Raw genomic sequence first — 25,042 nt, forward strand, 5'->3', positions numbered from 1 at the left:
CTTCAGTTTCAAACTACAGTTCATATTCAACAGATTGTGGTTAGAGTCCACATTGCCCGTCGAAATGTCTTACAATTTAAAACCTGGTTCCTAAATCTATGTCTTACCATTATATAATCTATCTGAAACCTTCCAGTGTCTCCAGGCCTCTTCCACATTTATAACTTTATTTCATGATTCTTAAACCAAGTTCTGGCTATGATTAGGTTATGCTCTGTGCAAAATTCTACCATGCGGCTTCCTCTTTCATTCCTTATCCCAGTTCACATTCACCTACTACTGGTCCTTCTCTTCCTTTTCCTACTATCAAATTCCAGTCCCCCATGGCTATTAAGTTTTCACCTCCCTTAACTATCTGAAACCATCTGAATAATTTATTTTATCACAACATACATTTCTTCAATCTCTTCATTTGTGGAGGTAGTTGGCATATAAACTTGTTCTGCTGTGGTAGGCGTGGGCTTTGTGTATATCTTTGCTACAATAATGTGTTCACTATGCTGTTCATAGAAGATTATCTACATTCCTATGTCTTATGTATCAAGAATGTTTCTTCACTGATAAAAGGAGTACACTTTTTATCTCAGAAAATCACATTTTTAATTGCAAATCTATTTGAAATAATTTCTCTTAAAGTTCATACGTTAACAATATTCAACAGTAATAACTAGGAAATACTCCTGGCATTTGGCTATGCATTTTCTAATATTCATTTTATGACAGTCAGTATCTTTTTGAAAACATTTACAAAAGTTTTTGCACATTATATAACATTCAGATTTTCAGTAAACAGTTTTAACTGCTATTAATTTGTGTACTTGTATAAGTCTGTTTTCATAATCTTTGTTTAAAATGCTTTTATTAATGTTAGATTTCCCATTCTGAAGAACTGTTTCTTGGTGCACACTACATAAACTGCAGGAACTGAAAAATATGTGAACTGTGCCCTGTAAGACAGTTAACTTTGCATTTAATTAAGCAAATAAATAATTTGAAGATTGAAAAATAAACAGTAAATAATAAAAGAGGAGCAGGAATTTGTCTCGTACTTAAAAACATGAATTTGTATCTAAACTGTCTTCTACTTACTTATTCTATTTTTTGTTTTATCTCAGTATCTAATTTCTACGCTATTTATCATACATATATACATCTTGTATCAGTTTTTATTTTGAATGTCCAAGAGCTACTTAAAACAATTTTTGGAAAGCCTAATAGAAACTCACATCTTGACAGAAAATATGCTTCACACTGAGATATTTACCAGAGAGCATGTAATTTGAGTCACCTGTTAAAATGGCATGGGAAGTAAGTGATCTATCATGTGACAGTGCTGAATGGTACTAATGATTGCCATGGATCTTCTCATACTGTTCTTACAGTGGTTCAACCTTTAGGGTGAATACACATTTGCTTTCAAAGTCAGCAGCAGAATTTATAAGTAGTCCCATTCATTCTGCAAGATTTGATTGGTCTCAGACTGCCTAGAGCATGAAAATGCCATTTCTCCAACCACTGACTCCACAGGCAACTTTTGCTCTTTGTGCCGAATGCTGTAAATATGTGTCTGTTGATAAGGTCATGACCAAGGACTGCAAAGGTATTATGCTGGTCACTTTCCTGCAGGAATGTTGGACCATTAATGTGTCTACTGATGCTGTCTTCTCTGCCAAGTTTTAGCTGTGTAGTACTCAGCAGTTTCTGCATAACTGATTTTAATTCTGTCCACAAAATTTATCTGAAAATGGCATAAAAATTGGTTTGTCAACAAAATTTCACCCGAATGGTGGACGAATGTATAGAAAAGTAACAAAACATTAAATTTTCATTAAATCTGAACAACAAAAATTTAATTACAAAAGGCTTATTTATATTTGTTTGTTGTCTGAATAATGTTATTCAGAAATTTTAGCAAATTCAAAATTTTTGAGCACCCTCCACCAACCTCAGCCCATCAACAGTTTGGACCATCCATCTCCAACCAATAGAGCCTTCTTCCTTCCCCTTCAACCTTCTGCCTGAAGAAGGAGCCACAGGCTCCGAGAGCTGTCTTGTATGTGTGTGTTCTGCCGCCACTTGGTGAACAGATTTTTTATCTGTGTAATTAAATAACTTTATAAGATAGGGAACTGAAGAAATTAGCAAAATGAAGAAAACCATTATAAAACCACTATCCACAAAATCACAAAACTACTAAGAAATGTTAAAAAATTTACCACTCAAGTTAGGTTTTTTTTCCATTTTTTGTCTGTTCTGGAGAATTAATTTCCTTTTCTATAGAAATGGTTAATGTATTAGTTACACATCTTGCTTCACTTTATACATCGATGTTCTATCTCTCTTCCTCCCTAGTTTTTAAAATATCCTTACTCTTTTATTTGGTTTTCTCACTCCAGGTTAAGCCTTCCACTTACCATAGCTGTATGCAACAACTTTTTTTGCATCATGTGTGCCAAGTGCTCTCACTTCTGTCTCTCCTCAGCTGTGCATATTGTGTGGTCCTTTCCCTTTTCAGAATTTCTTAGGTATTTTGCAATTCTGCAGATAATGGTTTTCTAGCAGAGTTCTTCAGTATGGTAGCTTCTTAGGTTTCCTATTTTATGAAGTGGAACATGGAAGTTTAGTTCTACAGGCAGCATTTGCGGGGTGGGGTGGGGGGCAACCTTAGTTCTTTTACATTGTACGTGAGTAATGCTTGCTCATCTGTTTGCTGTTACATTTTCATTTTAGAATGACTGCTTATCTATTATTGTAACATATTGTTTCCATCATTACCCGGTATGCCAGAAGATGGAGTTATATTACCAATTTTGTAGCTTTCAGTATTTAAGTACTTGGATTCATTTTAATCACATTCTCCACAACTAAATTGAACAATAGTGGAGATATGCTATCCTCCTCATTTAATCTTGAGTAATGCACAAAAACGTAACTTTCCATGTTTCATCTGTTACATTTTGTGTGATCAGTTGTTTGGGGGGAGGGGGAGGCACATCTATGTCGTATTTTATTTACTTACTAATTTTTAACTGGAAATTCCTGTAGTATAAACAGTGTCTGTCCATTTATGGGATATTATGCCCTTTTGGAGTCCATGAGTATAATTAGTATTTATTTTGTTTTGAAAATTTAACATTTGCTCTACGCACAGTCCAGTTTTCCAAAACCTTGCCTGGTATTCTCCAAGTGGTTATTTTAGTAACTTATTCAGTAGGGATTTAAAGAGGACTTTGTAGCTGGCTGGGAGTTAAGAAACTTCTGTATGGTTGCTTATGTTTTATTTCTCCCCTTTTTTGTGAAATGGATTAGACTGGTATCACATACATATGTCCAGATAATATTTTTACCATTTTTTATGCTCGCCAGTTTACCATTTTTTATGCTCGCCAGGGCTCTAGTGCCATTATATGATTACAATATCCAAGAAAGTTGATGAAGTTAATTTTAACAGTTACTACTGCCTAGAGCTATCTTCGGCAAATAACCCAAGTAACATTTTGGAAGATCTGTTGCCACAGAACTACCATAACACTCATGTAGCTAAGGTGGCTGAGTATATAGGACACTACTTAACAAGGACCATTGGAAACATGGGCATTGAAAGTAAGTGAACACAGAAGAGCCATCTCCACTCAATGCAACCTTTTAAGAGTCATTTTACAGTGACTGGATGGCTTGTGAAAAACTAACTGTTGGGGAGTCCACTGGTTGTGTATATGTCTTGTGGTTGAGACATAGGAACTGCCACTTGTGGGTATGGGGGCAAACATTGTACACCCAGTTCCTGCTGCTGTTGGCTAATAGCTTCTTTGAAATTGTGCAAGAATTCACTTAATTAATTTGTTTGATGTGTTGAACTGGATAATTCACTGTCAAGATGGTGTAGGGACCAACCGAGAAACAACAATGATTTTGCGTGCATCTGTATTGAACAGTTCCTGTTGCATCAGGAAAATAAATTAATTAAATTTATGCAAGCCAGAACCATATTCTTCCTCCAGTACATCTGGGTCATTATCAACAAAGATAACAGAAACATACTAATTATCTCAATTTTTGCGTATATACTTATGGTGGATTTTAATTTCACAGAATAGTGATTTTGTCTTAATAGTGTAACACTGTTGATATGAAACTTCCATTAATTTTTGTCACTGCCAATCATATGTGATACAAGTTACATGATTCTCTGGTCACTTTATGTGTATGTATTTTCTATGTCAGGCAGTGTAGAGTCCTGATCCACTTTTCCTTTGCATTCATTTACAAATACAGTTTTCAACTGATTAGCTTGAGGTCTGATCAGAAAATGAACAGTTTTCTAGGATTTATGTTTGATATTATCATTTTAGTGCTGTTTAATTTGTATTTGATAGTTAATTTGTAGGCATTGTTCACAAGGCACAATTTAAAATGTATGCTGTTGATATGATGTTAGATATACATTGCACTAACTGTTTGCATGTTCCTAGCCCAATAGCAATGCTGATGGTACTCTTACCAAGGTAAAGTACACTACACACACAACTACACTGCACGCCTTCTATTTTCCTGTTGTTACAAAAGTGCATTATTCATTATACCAGTCCAATTAAAAGGCCACAGAATCTGACTGACTTGATGCTTAATTATAAAATATTTTCAGCCACCAACTGGAGGCAGTCTGTTTGCCAAAAACACATTCTGCATCTAAAGCATAAAAATATATTGGTGAAATTACTTCTACAGGTATCACATATCACTGCAGGAAATGTTTTAATTTCAGTCTACATATGTATATCTTTATATTTAAACTCTTAAGAAATTCTAAATATTTAAATAATTTGGATACAGGGTGTTATGGATGGGCATGCATGGAGAACACTTGGTTTGGCTTTTGGTGTAATTTTTTATGAAAATGTACATTTGCTTCATGTATTTGAGTTTGGAATGTCTGTTTTAAAAATAGAGACAATTGACACTGTATAAATATATAAAAGTCAGATCTGTGGCATTTTAGTTCAGAGGTTATGAGCATATTAACTGGATGTATGATACTATTTCATTCAATGAGTTTCACCTCATTGTATCATTTGGTCATTGACAAATATCTCTTATGTTTTTGATAATTAAATAATGAATGGAATTTTGGTGTGTTCATATGAAAAAAAAGTGTTTTGTAAACTTAATAGAGCTTCAGATTGTTATTTTCACCATATTCATAACAAAGATAGTGTATGTCAGTTATTTGTTTGCAAACCGAAATGGGATCATAAAGGTTACCTTAAAATTTCTTTATTACATTCTGTGTGTTATTTTATACTACATTCGTATTTATCATGAAAGCTGTGGTGTTTGGTATTACTTGTGAGAATTCTTATCTGTAACTACTGTGTGATTCCAGCATCTTTTATATACATCACATAGCCATTGTCCTAAGTAGAATGTTTTTAATTTTCACTGTGTTAACAGAAATATATTTACAAATAACATTGTGTCAAGTCAGAGTTTTTGTACTACACTACCATTATTTTGCTAATAACAGTTCAGCAGAAGTTCCAAATTTTTTTGTCTCTTCCCCAGCTCTCCATAACTTTTGTTGCAGCTTAAATTATGCATATTTGTTAGTAATTAATCAATTGACCACAGACTATGAGAAAAATCATATCAAGAATCAAGGGCACACATACCCAGTTGCAAGGGGGAGGGGGATGCAGCTCCCCCATCCTCCATTTTCCCAGCTTTCAGGTGTTCTACTTTCAAGAAAATGAATTTAAAAGTTGGTATTATGCAGGTTTCTAACAGGGTCAGAACTGGACCTTTGTTTATGGCTACTTCCAAGTTGCCATTCATCTTCCAAAGTATTAAAAATACCCCTCCCCCTTCCCCTTAAAGACTGTTGTATGAGTCCCCTTGCCAAGAATGTACAACTCAGTAATCAATCAGTTGTATATAATCAATATGTTATGCTATTTTGCTATTTACACTGTCATTTTTCTGTTATGCTGAGATGACATTATCATTCAAGTGAAGATGTTCTGGCAGAAAAGTATTACAATCAGTATACTTTTTGCACTGCTTTTATTTATTTATTTATTTATTTATTTTTCTCTTTGTTATTTCAGAACTTAACAGTATAAGCCACAGCTGTTTCTTCTCTTATAGTTCAATGTATCTTTCAAATGTCTTCAAGGTACCAAAACATTAATAATCATGATTTGGAGGAAGCATATTGTTGCAGTTTACATTAAATAGTACTGTTTTGAAGAAATTTATTCTTCAATAAGCTGCTTTATGACACCACAAATATGAAAAATGTAAATTAAATGGCACAAGTTACCTAGTTCTGACAGCTGCTTCCTTCCTGTAATCTACAGTTTGACTTGCTCCACATCCAGGAAGGTCCTCATTCATTCTTGGCTCTACAGAACAGCAGGAGCAAATGAATGAATGTAGTGCATACATTAACTAAATTGTCAATTATTGCATACCTTCACAGGTCTGTCAAGTACAACTGCTATTTATGAACTAAAGCAGTAATTTTCTTTTCTCTGTTTGTGTTGTTGACACTAATGCTCTATTATTTGTTTGTTTTGAACAAGGGGGAATTTTCCTACTATTGTGTATTTTAACAATTATGATAAATTTGTTTGCAGGAAAAAACATGGACATTACCAGAGAAGGTAACTTCTGTGAATTTATTTCCATTTTGTTGCAGTGCTTCAAATGTATTTTGGTGGTACTTGCTGCCCTGTTGGCTGCCACAGTTTTGCTTTAAGCGTTGGTTCAGCTGCAGTAATTTATATCTCACTAATATTTGCTGATAGTGTTGCAGTATATATAATGCTATATTCCATAGCATTTTATTGTCCTATTTCAGCTTTTATTGTAGCATTAACGTGTAATCTTGATGCAAAAATAATTTGTGATGCACCTGCTGCTAACATATTAAAGTTCCTTCAGAACCTCTTTGTGACTAACTGCTTCCTGTTCCTTACATTTTACAAATGGTGTGTATTGTAATTAAGCATTCTTGTACTTTATGTGGACTCTTAAACTATTGGAAGAGAAGTGCATTTATTGTTGCTAGTGTGAGTTAAGAGTTGCTGTACTCTCCATAAGGCCAGTTTTTTTATTTTCTTCATCTTACATTCGCTGTGGGTTTTCATAATATAATCTTGGACTTGATTAATAAAAGAACATGCATAATTTTAAAAAAATGTTTTAATAACTAGACCCCAAAACAGACATAAATTATAATTGTCCACTACTTTGGTTTGTACGTGTCTTATAATGAGTTTTATTAAACTCGAGCAATATGAATAGTCATCCCATTCATAAATTTTTACTGTTCTGATTGACTGACTTTAGTAAACTTGTGTAGTATCTAATTATTAGAGGTACAAGACTCTGATATGGAATTGGTAGTTGGTGATCAAGGAGTCCAATGTAAAGTTTTCTGAAACTTTGTACCATTTGTCTACATTTGAAGTAAATTGTTCTAGTTTGAGACTTCTGGCAGAGGACTGGGTAAAAATGAGAGCAGAGAACAGGATTCTAGAAGTAACAGGGGGTAGTACTCACCTCTCAACCTCAGGGTACATCGCTAGCTGATGGGATGTAGGGTTGTTGATGCAGAACACTCACTTGTAGACAACAACCATCAGTTAAAGAAGGCTTGCTAAGGTATATGAGGCTCTACCATAGCTGAACATGGGATCTCCATGATTCTTATTTCACAAACGTACAACACTCCTAACAGGAAGGATATATCATGTTGATCTCATACTATTTGAGCACCCTGTACATGCCCAGGGATCTTTTCTGGGAAAAGCAGTCATGATCTTTACCATCTGTGCTATGTGTTATGGGTACTGTTGTATGTAATTGAATCTTTGACAGTTAAAACCTCATCTGTGAACTGACTGAAAGCATTTGGAATTTTGAAATTTGGATATATAATCACATGTACCGGTAAATATCTCACTGGTAGATCATGTATACAATGATGGTATATTTTATCATGCTGGCAAATATCATGAAAGCATATATACCATCAGATGGAAGAAATCAATGTATTTTGTGTACATTTTTCAAATCTAGAAGTATAGTTAAATATAAATCATGACCAAGGATAGATAGAACAAAAACATGTACCTATTCACAGTTGCAGAATCTCCAGAAGGGGTTTTGCCACCCCAGGTGTTGTCAAATTGAATACATCACTTGAGAATATAGATAGAACATCACCAATCTTCTGTTAGGAGACTGCACTTAAATAGGAAAGGAGAAGGAGCTCTTCTCCATTACCCCCTGTCACAGGATACTGTGCTAAACTTCTTGTGTGATGGGACGCAGATCATTTCATTCCTCTGTTGCAATCTCCTTGGCCAACCAGTATCTACACTGCTACTGGGATATGCATCAGCTTCACAAGAGCAGTAAATAGTTTCTTGTATCAGTAAATATACTTATTAATAGAGGACAGAATGACTTAGGGGATCTGTTTGGGTTTTAGAGAAATGTAGGAACATTCAAGGCAGTACTATCATTTGCCTTAGAAGATAGGTTGAAGAAAGAGAAAACTTTTGAAAATGTTGTCAGGGATACACTTTTCAAAATTCTGAGGGCATCAAGGACAAAATACCTTAAGTGGAAGGTTACCTACAACTTGTACAGAAATCATACGGCAATCTCAAGAGTCAAAGCAGTAGTAAAGTAGGGAGTGAGGCAGGGTTTGTAGCCTATCCACAAATTTATTCAAACTATATAGTGAGCAAGCAGTATGGGAAACCAAGGAGAAATTTGGATAGGGAGTTTAAGTTTAGGAAGAAGAAATAAAAATTGTATGGTTTGTCAGCAACATAGTAATCTTGTGAGGTACTGCAAACAAGCTGGAAGATCATTTGGACAAAATGGATAGATAGTCTCTTTAAAAGAGATTACAAGGTGAATATGAACAAAATTGAAACTAAGGGTAATTGAATGCAGTCAAATTAAATCATGTGATGCAGAAGGAATTAAATTATGAAATGAGATACTAAAAGTAACTGATGAATTTTAGTACTTCTGATACAAAATAACTGAGGATGACTGCTTAAGAGGATCTCATATGCAGACTAGCATAAATTGGATTAGATGTACTTTTTGGTGCAACAGATTCCTAGTGAGGGGATCTGCCAGTATGTACAGGGTGTTTCAAAAATGACCGGTATATTTGAAACGGTAATAAAAACTAAACGAGCAGCGATAGAAATACACCGTTTGTTGCAATATGCTTTGGACAACAGTACATTTTCAGGCAGACAACCTTTCGAAATTACAGTAGTTACAATTGTCAACAACAGATGGCGCTGCGGTCTGGGAAACTCTATAGTACGATATTTTCCACATATCCACCATGCGTAGCAATAATATGGTGAAGTCTCTGAATGAAATTACGCGAAACCTTTGACAACGTGTCTGGCGGAATGGCTTCACATGCAGATGAGATGTACTGCTTCAGCTGTTCAATTGTTTCTGGATTCTGGCGGTACACCTGGTCTTTCAAGTGTCCCCACAGAAAGAAGTCACAGGGGTTCATGTCTGGCGAATAGGGAGGCCAATCCACGCCGCCTCCTGTATGTTTCAGATAGCCCAAAGCAATCACACGATCATTGAAATATTCATTCAGGAAATTAAAGACGTCGGCCGTGCGATTTGGCCGGGCACCATCTTGCATAAACCATGAGGTGTTCGCAGTGTCGTCTAAGGCAGTTTGTACCACCACAAATTCACGAAGAATGTCCAGATAGCGTGATGCAGTAATCATTTCGGATCTGAAAAATGGGCCAATGATTCCTTTGGAAGAAATGGCGGCCCAGACCAGTACTTTTGGAGGATGCAGGGACGATGGGACTGCAACATGGGGCTTTTTGGTTCCCCATATGCGCCAGTTCTGTTTATTGACGAAGCTGTCCAGGTAAAAATAAGCTTCGTCAGTAAACCAAATGCTGCCCACATGCATATCGCCGTCATCAATCCTGTGCACTATATCGTTAGCGAATGTCTCTCGTGCAGCAATGGTAGCGGCGCTGAGGGGTTGCCGCGTTTGAATTTTGTATGGATAGAGGTGTAAACTCTGGCGCATGAGACGATACGTGGACGTTGGCGTCACTTGGACCGCAGCTGCAACACGGCGAACGGAAACCCGAGGCCGCTGTTGGATCACCTGCTGCACTAGCTGCGCGTTGCCCTCTGTGGTTGCCGTACGCGGTTGCCCTACCTTTCCAGCACGTTCATCCGTCACGTTCCCAGTCCGTTGAAATTTTTCAAACAGATCCTTTATTGTATCGCTTTTCGGTCCTTTGGTTACATTAAACCTCCGTTGAAAACTTCGTCTTGTTGCAACAACACTGTGTTCTAGGCGGTGGAATTCCAACACCAGAAAAATCCTCTGTTCTAAGGAATAAACCATGTTGTCTACAGCACACTTGCACGTTGTGAACAGCACACGCTTACAGCAGAAAGACGACATACAGAATGGCGCACCCACAGACTGCGTTGTCTTCTATATCTTTCACATCACTTGCAGCGCCATCTGTTGTTGAAAATTGTAACTACCGTAATTTCGAAAGTTTGTCCGCCTGAAAATGTACTGTTGTCCCAAGCATATTGCAACAAACGGTGTATTTCTATCGCTGCTCGTTTAGTTTTTATTGCCGTTTCAAATATACCGGTCATTTTTGAAACACCCTGTAGATCATACCAGAAAAATAAAAGTTCACAATAAATATTAACAAAGAAAAACAAAACGCTAATGTACCTTTTACAGATCCCAGGCGAAATGTTCCTCGTGGATGTAGAATACGTCAAAAAACGTTAAACAAGTTTTCATTTAAAAGTTAGTAAATAACATATCACAAAACATTTAAATGTTCAATACACGTAGGTATGTGTGATAATTCTTAGGCTCCATGTAGCTACGCATCGTCAAATAGAAATACCATTTTACAACACTTATTTACAATGATTGCATTACTGTACTGAATTTGTACAGAAGTCACATTCATCTACTTTACATATTTATGGTGCATAGTGGAGGGCACCTTGTACCACTATGAGCTGTTTCCTTTCCTGTTCCACTCATGGATAGAGCAAGGGAAAAATGACTCTACATGCCTCCGTATAAACCCTAATTTCTCGTATCTTATCTTCATGGTTCTCATGCGAAATGTACACTGCTGACAGTAGCATTTTTCTGCAGTTGGCTTCAAATTCAGGTTCTCTAATTTTTTCAATAATGTTCCTCAAAAAGAATGTCACCTTCCTTCCCGGGAGTCCCATTTGCGTTCCCAAAGCATCTTTGTAATGCTTGCCTGTCATTTGAATCTGCTGGAAGCATATCTAACAGCCTGCCCCTGAATTGCTTCACTGTCTTCCTTTAATGTGACCTGGTGCAGATCCCAAACACTCAAGCAGTAGTCAAGAATAGGTTGCACTAGCATCCTATATGCAGTCTCTTTTAGAGATGAACAACACTTCACAATCCTCACAAGCTTGTTACATTTCATTTCTCTTTGCAGTGTTACAATCAGATATTTAAATGACATGACTGACTGTGTGAAGCAGGACACTACTAATGTTGCATACGAACATTAAGGGTTTGTTTTTCCTACTAATCCACATTAACTTACTTTAGAGTCTGCTGCCATTCATCACACCAACTAGACATTTTGTCTAAGTAATGTTGTATCATCCTACAATCACTCACCCTTAACACCTTCCCATATATCATAATCAACAAGTAGACATTGCTGCCCACGCTGCCCACCAGATCATTTATGTATATAGAAAATCACACTTCCCTGGGGCATTCCTGAAGATGCCCATGTCTCTGATAAACGCTGACTGTTAAGGACAACATACTGGGTTCTATTATTTAAAAGTCTTCGAACCACTCACATATCTGGAAACTTATTCCATATTGTTGTACCTTCATTAACAGTCTGCAGTGAGATATCATGTCAAACACATAATACAAATCAGCTGGTTCTACTCAAAAATTCATCAGCGGAGTAGAAGGAATTGGCCACCAATAAGTACTTTAGGCTCCTCTTAAACTGAACTTTATCGATGATTAAACTTTGTGTGGTTGCTGGCAGATTACTGAAAATGTGTATTCTTGATTTACGGAAACATTTCTGGACCAAAGTAAATGACTTTAAATCTTTGTGAAGGTTATTCCTGTTTTGAACATTGATTCCATGAACTGAGCTGGTGGTTTGGAAAAGAGAGATATTTTAATGACAAATTTCTTTAAGGATAAATATACTGGGAAGCAGTAGTAGTATCCCTAGTTCACTAAGTAGCCATCTGCATTATGGTCTTGAGTTCACACCACAAATAATTCTTATTACACATTTTTGAACTCTTGTAAACTTAAGCTTCGCTTGATGAGTTACCCCCAAAAATAATCTCATATGATATTATAGATTGCAGTAAGCATAGTGTTCTAGCTTTTTTATTCTCATATCACCTATGCCTGAGGACATTTGCAGTGCAAATAGAGATATGTTTAGGCACTTCAGCAGTTCTGTATTATGCTCCTCCTCGAATTTATTATATAGCTGTAATCCTAAGAATTTAACACTGTCACCTTCTTCTACCTGTTTATCATCATATTTTAAGCATCGAAGCATACTAGTGTTGAGTTTGTATCTGTTCTTGGGCGCCATGACCGACCTCATTTGAACTCTTCTGTCAAGAGAGTTAATTTGGAGCTGGAACGGCTGCTCATGTCGGGTGCGGGGTCACACATTGGTGTGGTTCCTGTTGATTCTCTCAGTAGGTGGGATTATACTAGGCATGGCCTTCACCTCAACAGGAAGGGGAAGGGTAAATTGGCTGGGGAAATAGCAGGAAAGTTAAAGGGGGGAGGCACTATCATGAGTGGTAAAATACCAGTGGTTATAGGATTCAGAAAAGACCCTTTTTTAGGGTAGGGAGGACAGAAAGAAAGCAAATTTTAAGAGAGGTTAGAACTGAGACAAATCTTCAGTTTGCGAAAGAAATCAAAAAACATAATTCCAGCTTATTACATCAGCATAAACAGCCATTGGTTAAGAATTTTCAACTGTCAGCAGATATTTTAACTCCACCCAATCTTAACTCAGTCAATGAGAAATGTCAGCTATCTTTATTGCATCAAAATATTCGAGGACTGAGAAATAAAATTAATGAATTAACTATCTGCATAGATGAATTAGAGTCTTCAAACCCAGCTGACATAATCTGCCTCTCTGAACATCATGTGACCACTGGTATAGAACTTTTAAGTGTTACAGGGTTTAGGTTAGCATCTCACTTTTGTAGATCAGAAATGGAGAAAGGAGGAGTTGCCACATTCATCAGGAACTGTCATAAATTTAAGAACATAGACATTCATAAATTTTGCCTAGAACAGCATATGGAAGCATGTGCAACAGAATTAGAATTTCACAAAAAATCCTTCATAATATTAAGTGTATATCGAGCACCTGCAGGTAACTTTAATCTGTTTGTCAACCACCTTGAAGCTGTACTGGCCCATTTAACAACCAAAAACAAAGAAATAGTGGTTGCTGGTGATTTCAATGTAGATTTCCTTAAAGACTCTCCCAATAAGAACTTGTTTGAGTTAGTAACACTATCATTCAACTTAATTCCCACAGTAAAGTTCCCCACTAGGATAGCCACTTGCTCACAAACAGCCATTGATAATATCTTTATATAAAAGTCCAATGAACAAAATTATATTACAAAACCAATAGTCAATGGCCTCTCAGACCATGACATGCAGTTCCTTCTGTTAAATGTTAATACTGAACAGGATATAAAATCTGTTAAATCTGAGCTCAAAAGGGTAATCAGTAAGCCAAAAATTGATTATTTTAGGACACTCCTCAGAGACATTCACTGGACTGATGTTTACAGCGTTCATGGCATGAATGAAAAATATAACATTTTTGCTAATAAAGTGCTTACCTTATTCGAACACTGCTTTCCCCCAAAACTTACCAAGGTTAGAGCAAAGTCTACAAAGAAGCCATGGATTACTCGAGGAATAGGGGTATCTTGTAAAACAAAAAGAAAACTGTATCTGTCACTCCGAAACATTTCCAATGTTGATGCTATAGCACATTATAAGAAATACTGCAAAATATTAAAGACTGTAATACGGATGTCAAAGCAAATATATTACAAGGAAAAGATAGTCATATCGGATAACAAAATAAAGACAATATGGGATATAGTGAAGGAGGAGACCGGTAGAACCAGGCATGAAGAGGAACAAATAGCATTAAGAGTAAATGATACATTGGTGACAGATGTGTATAGTATTGCAGAACTTTTTAACAAACATTTTATAACTGTTACTGACAAGATGGGGTTGTCAGGTTCGGTAGATGCTGCTATGGGTTACCTTAGACCAGACATTTCAAGTAACTTCCTTAATCTGAATTTGACCCTCACTACCCCAACAGAAATAATGTCCATCATAAAATCTTTAAAATCAAAAACATCTAGTGGGTATGATGAAATATCAACAAAGTTAATTAAAGAATGTGATTCTGAGCTAAGTAACATATTAAGCTATCTGTGTAACCAGTCGTTTATTAGTGGAATATTTCCTGAATGGCTGAAATATGCTGAAGTTAAGCCACTGTTTAAGAAGGGAGATAAAGAAATAGCATCAAATTTCCGTCCAATTTCACTGTTGCCAGCATTCTCAAAAATTTTCGAAAAAGTAATGTACAGTCGTCTTTATAACCATCTTATCTCAAATAACATACTGTCAAAGTCACGGTTTGGATTTCTAAAAGGTTCTGATATTGAGAAGGCTATCTACACTTACAGTGAAAATGTGCTTAATTCATTAGACAAAAAATTGCAGGCAACTGGTATATTTTGTGATCTGTCAAAGGCATTTGACTGTGTAAATCACAATATCCTTTTAAGTAAACTAGAATATTATAGTATAACAGGAAATGCTGCAAAATGGTTCAAATCTTATATCTCTGGCAGGAAACAAAGGGTGTTATTAGGAAAGAGACATGTATCAAGCTATCAGGCCTCATCCAACTGGGAACTGATTACATGTGGGGTCCCACAAGGTTCCATTTTGGGGCCCTTACTTTTTCTTGTGTATATCAATGACCTTTCATCAGTAACATTACCAGATGCCAAGTTTGTTTTGTTTGCCGATGATACAAACATTGCAATAAATAGCAAGTCAAATGTAGTCTTAGAAAGATCAGCCAATAAAATATTTGTGGACATTAATCACTGGTTCCTAGCCAATTCTTTGTCACTAAACTTTGAAAAAACACACTACATGCAGTTCAGAACTTGTAAGGGGTGTCCCAAGAGTATATGTCTAACATACGATGACAAGAAGATAGAAGAAGTGGACAGTGTTAAATTCTTGGGATTACAGCTTGATAATAAATTCAACTGGGAGGAGCACACCACAGAACTGCTGAAGCGTCTTAACAAATCTCTGTTTGCAATGTGAATTTTGTCAGACATAGGGGATATAAAAATGAAAAAGCTGGCATACTATGCTTACTTTCATTCCATAATGTCATATGGGATTATTTTTTGGGGTAATTCATCAAGCCAAGCTAAAGTTTTCCGGGCACAAAAACGTGCAGTGAGAGTTATATGTGGTGTGAACTCAAGAACATCCTGCAGAAGCCTGTTTAGGGAACTAGGGATACTAACTACTGCTTCCCAATATATTTATTCCTAAATGAAATTTGTCATTAAAAATATATCACTTTTTCAAACCAACAGCTCAATTCATGGAATCAATACTAGAAATAAGAATAATCTTCACAAGGATTTAAAGTCACTTAGTCTTGTACAAAAAGGTGTGCATTATTCAGGAACACACATTTTCAATAACTTGCCAGCAGCCATAAAAATCTTAACAACCAATGAAATTCAGTTTAAGAGAAGCCTAAAGGATTTATTGGTGGCCAACTCCTTCTACTCCATTGATGAATTTCTTAGTAAAACCAACTGATTTGTATATAAGTACAACATAACTTCTGCACAATTTCAGTGCAGTAATGTGTTCATTGAAAATTTGTGTGTGTGTGTGTGTGTGTGTGTGTTAGTATAATCTAACTTCTGCACCATTTCAGTGCAGTAATGTGTTCATTGTAAATAAGTATTACAGTAGTTGTATTACCTTATAAATAAATAAAAAACTTTTTTATTTTAAATTCAGTGCATTAGTATTTGTAAAATTACTCTTAGTGTTCATTAAAAAATGACGATCATTCCACTTGGGACCTGTGGAATGGTACATTAGCTTATTTGTTTTAATTGTAAATATTTGTCATGTATTGTTGTTTTTCTGACATGTTCCACATCCTGGAGGACCTCCTCACTACGGATCAATTGGAATGAAAGTAAATCTAATCTAATCTAAACAAGTTCTAAACTGCATGTAGTCATACCAAACGGGAAAGTGCTGGTAGATAGACCCAATAAAAAACACACAAACACACACACAAATTTCAAGCTTTTGCAACCCAAGGTTGCTTCATCAGGAAAGAGGGAAGCATGTGGGTTTTACGGGAGAGGGTAAGGAGTCATTCCAATCCCGGGAGCGGAAAGACTTACCTTAGGGGGAAAAAGGACAGGTATACACTCGCGCACACACACACACACACACACACACACACACACACGTCCATCCACACACATACAGACACAGGCAGACATACGTAAATGCAAAGAGGTTGGGCAGAGATGTCAGTTGAGGTGGAAGTGCAGCGGCAAAGATGTTGTTGAATGACAGGTGATGTACGAGGGGCGGCAACTTGAAGTTAGCAGAGGTTGAGGCCTGGTGGGTAACGGGAAGAGAGAATGTATTGAAGGGCAAGTACCCATCTCCAGAGTTCTGATAGGTTGGTGTCAGTGGGAAGTATTCAGATAACCTGGACGGTGTAACACTGTGCCAAGATGTGCTGGCCGTGCACCAAGGCATGTTTAGCCACAGGGTGATCCTCATTACCAACAAACACTGCCTGCCTGTGTCCGTTTATGCGAATGGACAGTTTGTTGCTGGTCATTCCCACATAGAAGGCTTCACATTGTAGGCATGGCAGTTGGTAAATCACGTGGGTGCTTTCACACGTGGCCCTGCCCTTGATTGTGTACGCCTTCCGGGTTACAGGACTGGAGTAGGTGGTGGTGGTGGGAGGGTGCATGGGACAGGTTTTACACCGGGGAGGGGGGGGGGGTTACAAGGGTAGGAGCCAGAGGGTAGGGATGGTGGTTTGGGGATTTCATAGGGATGAACCAAGAGGTTGTGAAGGTTAGATGGACGGCGGAAAGACACTCTTGGTGGAGTGGGGAGGATTTCATGAAGGATGGATCTCATTTCAGGGCATGATTTGAGGAAGTCATATCCCTGCTGGAGAGCCACATTCAGAGTCTGATCTAGTCCCGGAAAGTATCCTGTCACAAGTGGGGCACTTTTGGGGTTCTTCTGTGGAAGGTTCTGGGTTTGAGGAAATGGCTCTGCTTATTTGCTTCTGTACCAGGTCGGGAGGGTAGTTGCGGGATGCGAAAGCTGTTTTCAGGTTATTGGTGTAATCGTTAAGGGATTCAGGACTGGAGCAGATTCGTTTGCCATGAAGACCTAAGCTGTAGGGAAGGGACCGTTTGATATGGAATGGGTGGCAGCTGTCATAATGGAGGTACTGCTGCTTGTTGGTGTGTTTGATGTGGACGGATGTGTGAAGCTGGCTATTGGACAATTGGAGGTCAACGTCGAGGAAAGTGGCATGGGATTTGGAGTAGGTACTTACCCTAAGGTAAGTCTTTCCGCTCCCAGGATTGGAACGACTCCTTACCCTCTCCCGTAAAACCCACATCCTTTCGTCTTTCCCTCTTTCCCGATGAAGCAACCTTGGGTTGCGAAAGCTTGAAATTTGTGTGTGTGTTTGTGTGTTTTTCATTGGGTCTATCTACCAGCGCTTTCCAGTTTGGTAAGACACAGCATCTTTATATATATATATATATATATATATATATATATATATATATATATATATATATATATATATATATATATATATATATATATATATATATATATATATATATAACAGAGGGAAACATTCCACGTGGAAAAAATATATCTAAAAAGAAAGATGATGAGACTTACCAAACAAAAGCGCTGGCAGGTCGATAGACACACAAACAAACACAAATATACACACAAAATTCAAGCTTTCGCAACAAACTGTTGCCTCATCAGGAAAGAGGGAAGGAGAGGGAAAGACGAAAGGATGTGGGTTTTAAGGGAGAGGGTAAGGAGTCATTCCAATCCCGGGAGCGGAAAGACTTACCTTAGGGGGAAAAAAGGACAGGTATACACTTGCACACACACACATATCCATCCACACATACAGACACAAGCAGACATATTTAAAGACCAACAGAAGGAGGAAATAAGACGACAGAAAAGACTTCGAAATGTAACAGTGACAATAACAAACGTCATTGTTGGGTTCAAATTAATGATATGAATATAACAGAGGGAAACATTCCACGTGGAAAAAATATATCTAAAAAGAAAGATGATGAGACTTACCAAACAAAGGCGCTGGCAGGTCGATAGACACACAAACAAACACAAATATACACACAAAATTCAAGCTTTCGCAACAAACTGTTGCCTCATCAGGAAAGAGGGAAGGAGAGGGAAAGACGAATGGATGTGGGTTTTAAGGGAGAGGGTAAGGAGTCATTCCAATCCCGGGAGCGGAAAGACTTACCTTAGGGGGAAAAAAGGACAGGTATACACTCGCACACACACACATATCCATCCACACATACAGACACAAGCAGACATATTTAAAGACCAAATATGTCTGCTTGTGTCTGTATGTGTGGATGGATATGTGTGTGTGTGCGAGTGTATACCTGTCCTTTTTTCCCCCTAAGGTAAGTCTTTCCGCTCCCGGGATTGGAATGACTCCTTACCCTCTCCCTTAAAACCCACATCCTTTCGTCTTTCCCTCTCCTTCCCTCTTTCCTGATGAGGCAACAGTTTGTTGCGAAAGCTTGAATTTTGTGTGTATATTTGTGTTTGTTTGTGTGTCTATCGACCTGCCAGCGCTTTTGTTTGGTAAGTCTCATCATCTTTCTTTATATATATATATATACCCCATGAACCATGGACCTTGCCGTTGGTGGGGAGGCTTGCGTGCCTCAGCGATACAGATGGCCGTACCGTAGGTGCAACCACAACGGAGGGGTATCTGTTGAGAGGCCAGACAAACATGTGGTTCCTGAAGAGGGGCAGCAGCCTTTTCAGTAGTTACAGGGGCAACAGTCTGGATGATTGACTGATCTGGCCTTGTAACATTAACCAAAACGGCCTTGCTGTGCTGGTACTGCGAACGGCTGAAAGCAAGGGGAAACTACAGCCGTAATTTTTCCCGAGGACATGCAGCTCTACTGTATGATTAAATGATGATGGCGTCCTCTTGGGTAAAATATTCCGGAGGTAAAATAGTCCCCCATTCGGATCTCCGGGCGGGGACTACTCAAGAGGACGTCGTTATCAGGAGAAAGAAAACTGGCGTTCTACGGATCGGAGCGTGGAATGTCAGATCCCTTAATCGGGCAGGTAGGTTAGAAAATTTAAAAAGGGAAATGGATAGGTTAAAGTTAGATATAGTGGGAATTAGTGAAGTTCGGTGGCAGGAGGAACAAGACTTTTGGTCAGGTGATTACAGGGTTATAAATACAAAATCAAATAGGGGTAATGCAGGAGTAGGTTTAATAATGAATAAAAAAATAGGAGTGCGGGTTAGCTACTACAAACAGCATAGTGAACGCATTATTGTGGCCAAGATAGACACAAAGCCCATGCCTACTACAGTAGTACAAGTTTATATGCCAAGTAGCTCTGCAGATGATGAAGAAATAGATGAAATGTATGACGAGATAAAAGAAATTATTCAGGTAGTGAAGGGAGACGAAAATTTAATAGTCATGGGTGACTGGAATTCGTCAGTAGGAAAAGGGAGAGAAGGAAACATAGTAGGTGAATATGGATTGGGGGGAAGGAATGAAAGAGGAAGCCGCCTTGTAGAATTTTGCACAGAGCATAACTTAATCATAGCTAACACTTGGTTCAAGAACCATGAAAGGAGGCTGTATACATGGAAGAAGCCAGGAGATACTGACAGGTTTCAGATAGATTATATAATGGTAAGACAGAGATTTAGGAACCAGGTTTTAAATTGTAAGACATTTCCTGGGGCAGATGTGGATTCTGACCACAATCTATTGGTTATGAACTGCAGATTGAAACTGAAGAAACTGCAAAAAGGTGGGAATTTAAGGAGATGGGACCTGGATAAACTGAAAGAACCAGAGGTTTTAGAGAGTTTCAGGGAGAGCATAAGGGAACAATTGACAGGAATGGGGGAAAGAAATACAGTAGAAGAAGAATGGGTAGCTCTGAGGGATGAAGTGGTGAAGGCAGCAGACGATCAAGTAGGTAAAAAGACGAGGGCTAGTAGAAATCCTTGGGTAACAGAAGAAATATTGAATTTAATTGATGAAAGGAGAAAATATAAAAATGCAGTAAATGAAGCAGGCAAAAAGGAATACAAACGTCTCAAAAATGAGATCGACAGGAAGTGCAAAATGGCTAAGCAGGGATGGCTAGAGGACAAATGTAAGGATGTAGAGGCTTGTCTCACTAGGGGTAAGATAGATACTGCCTACAGGAAAATTAAAGAGACCTTTGGAGAGAAGAGAACCACTTGTATGAATATCAAGAGCTCAGATGGAAACCCAGTTCTAAGCAAAGAAGGGAAGGTAGAAAGGTGGAAGGAGTATATAGAGGGTTTATACAAGGGAGATGTACTTGAGGACAATATTATGGAAATGGAAGAGGATGTAGATGAAGACGAAATGGGAGATAAGATACTGCGTGAAGAGTTTGACAGAGCACTGAAAGACCTGAGTCGAAACAAGGCCCCGGGAGTAGACAACATTCCACTAGAACTACTGATGGCCTCGGGAGAGCCAGTCATGACAAAACTCTACCATCTGGTGAGCACGATGTATGAGACAGGCGAAATACCCTCAGACTTCAAGAAGAATATAATAATTCCAATCCCTAAGAAAGCCGGTGTTGACAGATGTGAAAATTACCGAACTATCAGTTTAATAAGTCACAGCTGCAAAATACTAACGCGAATTCTTTACAGACGAATGGAAAAACTGGTAGAAGCTGACCTCGGGGAAGATCAGTTTGGATTCCGTAGGAATGTTGGAACACGTGAGGCAATACTGACCTTACGACTTATCTTGGAAGAAAGATTAAGAAAAGGCAAACCTACGTTTCTAGCATTTGTAGACTTAGAGAAAGCTTTTGACAATGTTGACTGGAATACTCTCTTTCAAATTCTGAAGGTGGCAGGGGTAAAATACAGGGAGCGAAAGGCTATTTACAATTTGTACAGAAACCAGATGGCAGTTATAAGAGTCGAGGGGCATGAAAGGGAAGCAGTGGTTGGGAAAGGAGTGAGACAGGGTTGTAGCCTCTCCCCGATGTTATTCAATCTGTATATTGAGCAAGCAGTAAAGGAAACAAAAGAAAAATTCGGAGTAGGTATTAAAATTCATGGAGAAGAAGTAAAAACTTTGAGGTTCGCCGATGACATTGTAATTCTGTCAGAGACAGCAAAGGACTTGGAAGAGCAGTTGAACGGAATGGACAGTGTCTTGAGAGGAGGATATAAGATGAACATCAACAAAAGCAAAACGAGGATAATGGAATGTAGTCAAATTAAGTCGGGTGATGCTGAGGGAATTAGATTAGGAAATGAGACACTTAAAGTAGTAAAGGAGTTTTGCTATTTAGGGAGTAAAATAACCGATGATGGTCGAAGTAGAGAGGATATAAAATGTAGACTGGCAATGGCAAGGAAAGCGTTTCTCAAGAAGAGAAATTTGTTAACATCGAGTATAGATTTAGGTGTCAGGAAGTCGTTTCTGAAAGTATTTGTATGGAGTGTAGCCATGTATGGAAGTGAGACATGGACGATAACTAGTTTGGACAAGAAGAGAATAGAAGCTGTCGAAATGTGGTGCTACAGAACAATGCTGAAGATAAGGTGGGTAGATCACGTAACTAATGAGGAGGTATTGAATAGGATTGGAGAGAAGAGAAGTTTGTGGCACAACTTGACTAGAAGAAGGGATCGGTTGGTAGGACATGTTTTGAGGCATCAAGGGATCACAAATTTAGCATTGGTGGGCAGCGTGGAGGGTAAAAATCATAGAGGGAGACCAAGAGATGAATACACTAAGCAGATTCAGAAGGATGTATGTTGCAGTAGGTACTGGGAGATGAAGAAGCTTGCACAGGATAGAGTAGCATGGAGAGCTGCATCAAACCAGTCTCAGGACTGAAGACCACAACAACAACAATATATATATAAAACAAAGATGATGTGACTTACCGAACGAAAGCGCTGGCAGGTCGATAGACACACAAACAAACACAAACACACACACAAAATTCAAGCTTTCGCAACAAACTGTTGCCTCATCAGGAAAGAGGGGAAGGAGAGGGAAAGACGAAAGGATGTGGGTTTTAAGGGAGAGGGTAAGGAGTCGTTCCAATCCTGGGAGCGGAAAGACTTACCTTAGGGGGAAAAAAGGACAGGTATACACTTGCACACACACACATTTCCATCCACACATATACAGACACAAGCAGACATATTTCAAGTTTGGGCAGAGATGTCAGTCGAGGCGGAAGTGAAAAGGCAAAGATGATGTTGAATGACAGGTGACGTATGAGTGGCGGCAACTTGAAATTAGCGGAGATTGAGGCCTGGTGGGTAACGGGAAGAGAGGATATATTGAAGGGCAAGTTCCCATCTCCGGAGTTCGGATAGGTTGGTGTTGGTGGGAAGTATCCAGATAACCCGGACGGTGTAACACTGTGCCAAGATGTGCTGGCCGTGCACCAAGGCATGTTTAGCCACAGGGTGATCCTCATCACCAACAAACACTGTCTGCCTGTGTCCATTCATGCGAATGGACAGTTTGTTGCTGGTCATTCCCACATAGAATGCATCACAGTGTAGGCAGGTCAGTTGGTAAATCACGTGGGTGCTTTCACACGTGGCTCTGCCTTTGATCGTGTACACCTTCCGGGTTACAGGACTGGAGTAGGTGGTGGTGGGAGGGTGCATGGGACAGGTTTTACACCGAGGGCGGTTACAAGGATAGGAGCCAGATGGTAGGAAAGGTGGTTTGGGGATTTCATAGGGATGAACTAACAGGTTACGAAGGTTAGATGGACGGCGGAAAGACACTCTTGGTGGAGTGGGGAGGATTTCATGAAGGATGGATCTCATTTCAGGGCAGGATTTGAGGAAGTCGTATCCGTGCTGGAGAGCCACATTCAGAGTCTGGTCCAGTCCCGGAAAGTATCCTGTCACAAGTGGGGCATTTTTGTGGATCTTTTGTGGGGGATTCTGGGTTCGAGGGGATGAGGAAGTGGCCTTGGTTATTTGCTTCTGTACCAGGTCGGGAGGGTAGTTGCGAGATGCGAAAGCTGTTGTCAGGTTGTTGGTGTAATGGTTCAGGGATTCCGGATTGGAGCAGATTCGTTTGCCACGAAGACCTAGGCTGTAGGGAAGGGACTGTTTGATGTGGAATGGGTGGCAGCTGTCATAATGCAGGTACTGTTGCTTGTTGGTGAGTTTGATGTGGACGGACGTGTGAAGCTGGCCATTGGACAGGTGGAGGTCAACGTCAAGGAAAGTGGCATGGGATTTAGAGTAGGACCAGGTGAATCTGATGGAACCAAAGGAGTTGAGGTTGGAGAGGAAATTCTGAAGTTCTTCTTCACTGTGAGTCCAGATCATGAAGATGTCATCAATAAATCTGTACCAAACTTTGGGTTGGCAGGCCTGGGTAACCAAGAAGGCTTCCTCTAAGCGACCCATGAATAGGTTGGCATACGAGGGGGCCATCCTGGTACCCATGGCTGTTCCCTTTAATTGTTGGTATGTCTGGCCTTCAAAAGTGAAGAAGTTGTGGGTCAGGATGAAGCTGTCTAAGGTGATGAGGAAAGAGGTTTTAGGTAGGGTGGCAGGTGATCGGCGTGAAAGGAAGTGCTCCATCGCAGCGAGGCCCTGGACGTGCGGAATATTTGTGTATAAGGAAGTGGCATCAATGGTTACAAGGATGGTTTCCGGGGGTAACAGATTGGGTAAGGATTCCAGGCGTACGAGAAAGTGGTTGGTGTCTTTGATGAGGGATGGGAGACTGCATGTAATGGGTTGAAGGTGTTGATCTACGTAGGCAGAGATCCGTTCTGTGGGGGCTTGGTAACCAGCTACAATGGGGCGGCCGGGATGTTTGGATTTGTGGATTTTAGGAAGAAGGTAGAAGGTAGGGGTGCAGGGTGTCGGTGGGGTCAGGAGGTTGATGGAGTCAGGTGAAAGGTTTTGTAGGGGGCCTAAGGTTCTGAGGATTCCTTGAAGCTCCGCCTGGACATCGGGAATGGGGTTACCTTCCTCAAAATCACCCTCTCCAAACCTTCCAGGAATTTCTGACTTCAGCCTTGCATCTCAATCCTTCTTAAAAAACCTTGATCCTGCTCCCAACATCACCACTGCTGAAGCCCAGGCTATCCGTGATCTGAAGGCTGACCGATCCATCGTCTTTCTTCCAGCAGACAAGGGTTCCACGACCGTGGTACTTGATCGTCGGGAGTATGTGGCTGAGGGTCTGCGTCAGCTTTCAGACAACACCACATACAAAGTTTGCCAAGGTAACCCCATTCCCGATGTCCAGGCAGAGCTTCAAGGAATCCTCAGAACCTTAGGCCCCCTACAAAACCTTTCACCTGACTCCATCAACCTCCTGACCTCACCGACACCCCGCACCCCTACCTTCTACCTTCTTCCTATGCTTGTGTCTGTATATGTGTGGATGGATATGTGTGTGTCTGCGAGTGTATACCTGTCCTTTTACC

General features: G+C 39.2%; 1 protein-coding gene across 3 annotated transcripts in view; it reads left to right on the forward strand.

The window, feature by feature from the left end:
- The window catches only part of LOC126262486 (voltage-dependent calcium channel subunit alpha-2/delta-3), an 823,568-nt gene that overhangs the window by 618,163 nt on the left and 180,363 nt on the right, over positions 1-25,042 (forward strand). For 2 of the 3 annotated variants that reach the window (XM_049959148.1, XM_049959150.1), the window contains one exon: positions 6,636-6,662. The exons of the other annotated variant lie outside the window; for it this stretch is intronic. In XM_049959148.1, the coding sequence (XP_049815105.1) occupies positions 6,636-6,662 (27 nt within the window). The remainder of the gene's footprint in view (positions 1-6,635; positions 6,663-25,042) is intronic. 3 annotated transcript variants of the gene reach the window in all.

This window comes from Schistocerca nitens, chromosome 6, assembly GCF_023898315.1.
Source record: "Schistocerca nitens isolate TAMUIC-IGC-003100 chromosome 6, iqSchNite1.1, whole genome shotgun sequence".
Lineage (NCBI taxonomy): Eukaryota > Metazoa > Arthropoda > Insecta > Orthoptera > Acrididae > Schistocerca > Schistocerca nitens.